Source organism: Camelina sativa, chromosome 9 (assembly GCF_000633955.1).
Source record: "Camelina sativa cultivar DH55 chromosome 9, Cs, whole genome shotgun sequence".
In the NCBI taxonomy this organism is placed as follows: Eukaryota; Viridiplantae; Streptophyta; class Magnoliopsida; order Brassicales; family Brassicaceae; genus Camelina; species Camelina sativa.
In genome coordinates this window covers 20212460-20220270 of record NC_025693.1, presented here as the reverse complement: position 1 = coordinate 20220270, position 7811 = coordinate 20212460, and the positions used below count along the sequence as shown (strand labels likewise).

Below are 7811 nucleotides of genomic sequence, written 5' to 3'. Positions count from 1 at the left end.
TTACCTTCTATCTGATGCAACAGAACATTAAAGATCAAGCAGCGCCAAAATCACGAGAAGTTAGCCACGGGAAAGGGTATACCATTAACGCCGCAATGCCGATATTTCTTGTTACCATCTCCGTGGCTAGTGCAATGGAGAATCTATATTAACATGACTGGAAAAAATAGTTCGTCAGCTCCTGAGCCTGAACGTCTTGATGGAGTCATTAATACTCTCAAATGTAAGAAGGTAAGATCCATTTCTCGGCAGTGAGTAGGTTTCCAATTTTCTGGCAGTTGAATATAGTGGGGTTAAGCTCTATATGAACAGAAAAGCTTAAATCTAAATCGGTTTCCCTGACCGCTTTCTCTGTTTCCTCTCATACAACTATTTTAATATGTGTTAGTAAACGCGGGTAAATATAAGCTGTCATATATCAGCAGGCCTTATATTACCTTCGCACTTCCAGTTTTGAGCATAAAACTAATGGTTTGTTCCTATGGTTGTTTGTTTCAGCACACACGCCTCCTTGAAAGGCTCCCTGAACTTATCTGCAAACGTGGCTCATTTTTTCAGAAAAATCCATCTGTAAGTGCATCATATACCGTGAGATGATTCCCAATCTATTTTGAAACCGTTTGAAACAGTAAGCCAATATTGGAATGGGGAACTGATATGTGTTCACCAAAATCACAGAGAGGCTTCAACAAACACTTGTCATGAACATAAATAACTTGTTTCTGTAGAAGTAAAGTTAGTATAAATAAGAGGTTAATCAAGTGTGGAGAGGTGTCTGAGTGTTTTGGGACTGGTTTTAGAGCTTGGGAGAATGTACCCTTGTTACTGGTTCTGATGATTTGGTTCCGTGGTTCTGTGGTGTGATTGCTGTTTCACTGAGAGAAGTAAAAGAAATCATGTTCTCAATTCAACAAATTTGTATTTTGATTGTCAATTCAGTTTACATCCTCTCTCGTGTTCTGTGGCTTTTTTTAGTCCCAAACAGAGACTTGAGATAGAGAATGCTGACTTTGATCTAATCGTAGTATTCTTGCACCTCTTTTCTAGACTGACAAGCTGACAATCATCTCTGAGCTTGATTGGAAATATTTCTGTGAGGAGTGGGGAGGGCTCATGGAGGATGGAGTATCTGCTCTTATTGAGGTTGGTGACAATACAGAGCAAAGTTCATCCCCAAACGTCATTGATCTTGAGAAGCATTCTTCTCCTGATGAGAATATGGACATCGATGCTCGACAGCTTATTCTAAGGGCATCCCCAGAGGTATTTGCATTATTGTGTTCCAATACATGTAGCAGTTATATTTATATCGAGCCTTTTGTTTTTGTCAACATCTTGAGCTTGTGAAATATTATTGAATGGCAATGTTGGCTTAACATTTCACATTGGTCTAGATGCGTTACGTTATGCTGTTTTTTACAAAAGCAGTTGTGATCAGTTGCATTCGCATTGTTTATCGTATGACTTACATGAATAGATTCACATTTAACAGGATCTTTTGTTTTCGCTAGATTTGTGAGGAATGCATAGGAGACAGAGAAAGCTGTGAGTTGATGCAGAAACTTAGTTACTCTGAGGGAGATGTATTTGTCTGTCTTGTGCGTGGAAAGGAAGCTCCAAAAGCAATGTTAGAGGTATCTGACACCAGCTTTGAGGTGGATCGGCGTACTTCAAAGCGATCTCGGAGAACAAATTATGGAAACCTGACAAGTCTGAAAGTGTCTGCAACAACGACTGTGTACCAATTAAAGATGATGATATGGGAATTACTTGGGGTAAGATTCTTTATGACGTAGTGTTTTTTTTTCGTTTCAGTAGATTACTTGCAGATACACAACAAAACGGGGTTTATATAATATATGCAGGTGATGAAGGAAAACCAGGAACTTCACAAAGGCACAAAAGTAATTGATCAGGAATCTGCAACCCTTGCAGACATGAACATATTCCCTGGTGACAAGCTTTGGGTGAGAGATACTGAGATGCATGAACACCGCGATATTGCTGGTAACCAAATTTACCATTATTTTGCTGTCTGGTTACTGAGATGTCCATGAAAAACTAATTATCATCTTGATGTTTCAACAGATGAGTTATGTGATAAGAAAACGGGAGGTCAAGATATCGAAGAAGGGTTTCGAGGGACGCTATTGACTGGGGATATCTCTTCTAAAGCCTGTTAGGAATTGTATTTTGAGATCAAAGTGTAAAAAGAGAATGTGTGAGAAAGAGTCATTGGACCATCTAGAAGAGGTAAAATAACTCATAAGAAGCTACTTTATTGAAACTATAATCTATTCCTATCTGCGGTGTCTTATGTNGTACCAATTAAAGATGATGATATGGGAATTACTTGGGGTAAGATTCTTTATGACGTAGTGTTTTTTTTTCGTTTCAGTAGATTACTTGCAGATACACAACAAAACGGGGTTTATATAATATATGCAGGTGATGAAGGAAAACCAGGAACTTCACAAAGGCACAAAAGTAATTGATCAGGAATCTGCAACCCTTGCAGACATGAACATATTCCCTGGTGACAAGCTTTGGGTGAGAGATACTGAGATGCATGAACACCGCGATATTGCTGGTAACCAAATTTACCATTATTTTGCTGTCTGGTTACTGAGATGTCCATGAAAAACTAATTATCATCTTGATGTTTCAACAGATGAGTTATGTGATAAGAAAACGGGAGGTCAAGATATCGAAGAAGGGTTTCGAGGGACGCTATTGACTGGGGATATCTCTTCTAAAGCCTGTTAGGAATTGTATTTTGAGATCAAAGTGTAAAAAGAGAATGTGTGAGAAAGAGTCATTGGACCATCTAGAAGAGGTAAAATAACTCATAAGAAGCTACTTTATTGAAACTATAATCTATTCCTATCTGCGGTGTCTTATGTTTTTTGTGTTTCTCAGTAGTTGTGCAGGAGACAGACGAGACATTTTTTGGGTCAGTTTTTTGTGAAGGCAAGCAAGGCTTTGGAGCTTTGTTTTGTGTGTAAAAAACAAACGCAAAGATTTGGAGAAAGCTTGCACTAGCTGAATTTGTGTAGATTCAAAGGCTTATTGTGGATGGCTATTCGAAGCTGACTTTGTGTGTGTTTTAGGTGTATACTTTAGCTAAATGAGCATTGCGTTTTAAACTCCTCTCTCTCTCTCTCTCTCTCTCTCTCTCGTTAGAGCTAAAGAGTAACTGTTTGTGTTACTCATCTAGTGACTTTTTGATTTAGCAAAAAAACAAAAATCTAGTGGCCTTTTGCCCTAATATGTATATATATGAACCAAACTCATGAATCCGGAGTTAGTGTTTTTGTTCACTAGATTATAGATGAACTCTGCAATGTCACAAAACGAGTAATTCTCCGGTGAGCTCGGTTTACAGCATTTTTGGTATTTGATGTTTCACCCTTAAGCAGGTGTCACTGACGAGAAAAGTAAGGATTTCTCTGATCAATCAGCAACAAAAAAAAAAAACACTGTACAACACTCACTACTTTACAGTGAAAAGATTCAAGTTTTATTTTTATGTGCATATTCAAAGGCAAGTTCTCTTACAGAAATTAAAACGTGATTGCTCCTTGGCAATATACAACAGAGTCAAGTTATTCGTCATCAAATCCATATTTACAAACATACATCCGATATAATCTTGATCGCTGTTTGGTTTGGCTCAGTGGATGGCTCAGTGGACACGAGTTGCTCCAGATCCACTCTTGGATTTTGATAGAAGCAAGTCTTTGAGCTGCTTGTAGTTTCTCAGCTCCTCTAGTGCATCTGATGTGCTTCGAGCCATCGAAAATTCAGATTCAGTTCCTGACACTGACACTGATACTGAACCTTCTCTCTGGACCCCAGACATTGATGCCATGTAAGTGCTTGAGTCTTGTCGCAATGGCGGTGCTGTCTTCAGCATGTGAACCAGAACACCAACCGCTGCGTCCTGTGATGACTTTCTCCCTATAGGTAGCGACTGTGATATAGAGCTTGAAGCTTTCCTCCGGTCAAGACTTTGGCTGCACCGAGAAATTTGCAAAATCTATGTCATCATATACTACCAAAGACTAATAATCCCAAGAATAAGTGAAATTGACAGACAAAAATTGATAAAGAGACGACAGTAAAAGAAAGGCCAGGTACAGATTTGTCAATGTCAACCAATTTCACATTATACTAAACAGCTAACATATGAGTGTTTTCGTGATGACATCTTAATGATTTCAGAAAACTAATCCAAGTATACAAGACTTCCTTTGAATGATTTAAGTTAAGCCAACTACCTGTACTGAAGTCCTGACTCGTCAACATCATCGAAATCAAAAGGGCATGAACAGTCAGGGTCATCCAAGTCGTCTTGGGACGATAATCTACTAGGACTCCTAGAAAACCCGAATCTTGGTGAGCCACTTGAAGACAGAAGCCCAGAGAAGCGTCCTGAATCGTATTTGCTGTCCTTTGACAGCTGAAGAGTAGATTAAAAAACATATCAGACAAGGCAATGCAAAACATTTTGATCAGGTTCTTCTATTAAAAAAGAAACACAAAAAGAGAGAGGCATAACCTTCTGGGCAGGGTACTGGTTCATTAATCCAGAAGGAGACTCTCCGCTTCTCGAACTCCTGTACAAGGCAATCCCAGGCAAAGAGTCCTGCGATGAAGGGGAGCGCCTTGTGCTTTTGGGGGAAAAGGGAGGGAGTGGATTCCTACTTGGCTCAGAGAAGTTAGATGAAACGTATCTGTTGAAAGTGGCTGAAGAAGGAATGGTCACTGGAGCAGTCCCTGGTCTCACATTAATCCGTGGACTGTTACTCCCTGAAATGTATCTTGGAGTAGAGGGAGAACCCGATGGCGAAAAAGGAGGTGAGAGCTGGTGACTGTCACCACCAAAACCATCTGTACGTGACCAGTGGAAATCGTGTAAACCAGGTGAAAATTGATGTGAATGAGCAGGGGAAAAAGACTGGTTTGGTGTTGGGAATTGAGCTGGAGGTCTGTGAAAGCCGCTGGTCCAGCTATGTGGACGTTCAGCAGAAGAACCAGTCAAAGGAGGACGACCAGCTCTACCAATAAAAGATGTGCCTTCAATACTTTTCCCTGGAGACGGGAAAAACCTCATAGGATCTGTAGCAGGACTTCCAACATAATCGGTTATAATTCTTGGAGGCAATGTGATGTGAGTATCAAGATTGAAATCAGATAAGTCAGAACGGTAAGTAACAGAGGCACAAAGCCGACCAGGAGGCACATCAACAGGTGCAAAGCGAAACTCTTTCATAGTCTCAGTCACAGGACCAGAGAGTATATCACTGAAAGACGAAACCTTGTAAACAAGATCATAACCAGAAGAGGCAAGAGACGAACTAAGCTGCCTAGAGACACGATAAGCAGGGAGAAGACGAGTCTGAGCATAAAGAGACCGCAACATAATGATAGACTTCTTGTAAACCTTCTGATAACGAGTCACAGACTCAGAACTCTGAGGAGACATAATCAAAGGATTCTCATACTGAACAACCCACCTCTCAATCACAGTCTCAGCTGATCTAACATCATGATGATGATGATCATCATCATGAGTGGGAATGGTGGTGGTGGGATGAACGAGTATGATATCAATAATCATAGAATCCAAGATATTCCTATGCCAAGAATGCAACTTCTCTAACGCAGCGGGACGATCTCCCATAACAAGATTGAACCATTTATCACTTTTCCTAACGTTATTATTATTAAGACCTGCTCCTGATGATGATGATAAACAACGCTCACGAGTACGACCACGAGATTGCAACGAAGGGATCCTAGAATTGAGAACTATGTGTAATGCCTTTGGGAAGAAATGAGATACTATCTGCTCTAATCTCCCTACATCCTCCGATGGCAAATTCTCTGGGAAATCCATTCTTCCACTACCAGAAATTTCTAAAAATAATCAAAACCAAATCCCTAACAAATTTTTCCAAATCTACAAGTGATCTACGAGATTGGAGATCACGGAATCGTTTTTTTTTTTTTTGGGAGAAGGATCTAGAATAACAAAAGCTTTCAGGAGAATGTGTAGCAGAAACTGAAGGGAAACAAAAACACAGATGAAGAAAGTGAAGAGCAGATTCGAATAGTTAGGGTTACCGTGAGGAAGATTTATTAGAAAGATCTGAGACGTCAACCAACGATGCCGTGAATGTGTTTTACACGCAGATGATGATGAATGATGAATGATGAATGATGAATGATGAATGAACAAATATACAAAATATTAAAAAGTGTTTCAGAGGTAGAAGAAAACACATATACGATATTTTTTTAGAATATACTGTGGAAATTAGATTATTAATATAATTAAATTCGACTTTCGTGAACGCAACCAATGAGGAGTAGCCACGTCTTTTATTCTCTTCACTTGAAAAGTTATGATTTTACCCTTCTCTTATCCACTTAATTACTGAGTCGATTAACTCTTTAATGTTTACAGCCTGAGTCTTACGCGCTTATCTGGTAGAAGACGGTGAAGTATACGCACCAGGTCTGCTAACTGTTATTTTATGACATTTCTGGATAATTCGTATCAAATTTAAATATTTAAAACATTTTAGGGTATTTAAATATTTTATTTCATAGATTGAAATATATTTCTTAGCATAATGGTGTTTTTCAAATTGAACTTTCTTAAGTGTTATGTTGTTTTATTAAATAGAAATTCGATTATATTTTGCTATATAGTTTTGTATTTTGTGCTAATATTGTTGTTGTATAAATATGTAACAAAGGATAATGTCACATATATGCATCCATCCATTATCTTTTTTTTGTGCAAAATAGATACGGTACAAAATTTTTCCGTTTAATAGTGGTTGTGTAGATGTTGGTATACGGTATATTGGTTTTGAGACCATCACCGTTTTTCGATCATAACAAGCTATATACCAAGTAACATAAAATTAAGAGGGTTTTCTTTTCAAATTAATAAACTTTAAATAATTTGAAACAAATTTAGAAAACTATAGTGATTGGCTTTAGACTCACTCGAAGCCCTACTTATTCAATAATGTAATCGATGAAGGTCCACATATACATCAGACTCTGATGATCATGCCAACACATTTTTATTTTTTTTCTATGACAAGATTAATTTGTGTTTGTGTAATTGTAAACCACGGGACGAAATTGATTGCATACTATTATGTTTATAAATTAACCGTACGTATGTTAATTTTCAAACTAATGAACCACATGGATAAAAGCTGGAAATTTTCGTAATAAGTTTTGTACATCTGATTAATATTTGAATTGGAACCTAGACCTTAAATTCTAATAGATCCTTTTTTTGAAGATCTTAAAACATACAAATTATTTTCTGGTAGGTGCATGTATGTCTTCAAAACTTGACTTATATGTTTATTATTTCCCATAATAGTTACATACAGAAGCCATGACGACTATGTATAAGTTTTAAACTTTTAATTAAGTTAAGGAGAAGGAGAACATATATATTGACCCAAATAAAATACTTAAAGAGGAGATACATTGAACCTAGACATACTAAAGCTACACAGAACGCCTATTAAAGAACATCATCAAACCCTAACACTCTACAAAGATACAAGTAAAAAAAAAGACCACCATACAGAAACTATACAATTAAAATTAACTAATGGCAAATAGAGGAAGCTACGTGACCGTGTCAGCGGAAGAGATGGAGGCGCTACGGAGGAGAAACATGGAGCTCCAGAGAGAAGTGGAGGAGATGAAGATGCAAATGATTCAGCTGTGGCAGCGGACGGTGGTGGCTGAGGAGGCGGAAGAGCGGCTCT

At 38.1% G+C, this 7811-nt stretch overlaps 2 protein-coding genes and 1 long non-coding RNA gene across 3 annotated transcripts in view; 2 read left to right on the top strand and 1 right to left on the bottom strand.

Annotated features, from left to right (window-relative positions):
- Positions 1-2247, top strand: part of LOC104711479 (ubiquitin carboxyl-terminal hydrolase 26) — a 7616-nt gene extending 5369 nt beyond the window's left edge. Inside the window, exons 9-14 of the mRNA XM_010428179.2 lie at positions 24-231; positions 499-570; positions 1048-1263; positions 1512-1775; positions 1866-2007; positions 2089-2247. Of these exons, the coding sequence (XP_010426481.1) occupies positions 24-231; positions 499-570; positions 1048-1263; positions 1512-1775; positions 1866-2007; positions 2089-2183 (997 nt within the window). The 3' untranslated portion in view covers positions 2184-2247. The remainder of the gene's footprint in view (positions 1-23; positions 232-498; positions 571-1047; positions 1264-1511; positions 1776-1865; positions 2008-2088) is intronic.
- Positions 2322-3330, top strand: LOC104711478. The gene is made up of 4 exons (XR_755310.2): positions 2322-2358; positions 2449-2590; positions 2672-2836; positions 2920-3330. It is a non-coding gene; the product is annotated as an uncharacterized LOC104711478 (long non-coding RNA).
- On the bottom strand, positions 3498-6258 carry LOC104711476 (autophagy-related protein 13a). Its single transcript, XM_010428178.1, has 3 exons — positions 4562-6258; positions 4281-4462; positions 3498-4016 (listed from the first exon to the last, which is right to left on the bottom strand). The coding sequence occupies exons 1-3, from the start codon at positions 5900-5902 to the stop codon at positions 3686-3688; spliced, it is 1854 nt and encodes a 617-aa protein (XP_010426480.1). The 5' UTR covers positions 5903-6258; the 3' UTR covers positions 3498-3685.

Bases quoted from the DNA above. Each gene is read 5' to 3' on its own strand.
- LOC104711476 (XM_010428178.1), bottom strand. From the start codon at position 5,902: ATGGATTTCCCAGAGAATTTGCCATCGGAGGATGTAGGGAGATTAGAG. The intron at 4,463-4,561 runs GTTATGCCTCTC...TCTACTCTTCAG, and splicing joins ACCAGTACCCTGCCCAGAAG to CTGTCAAAGGACAGCAAATA. The intron at 4,017-4,280 runs GTAGTTGGCTTA...TTCTCGGTGCAG, and splicing joins GAGTCAGGACTTCAGTACAG to CCAAAGTCTTGACCGGAGGA.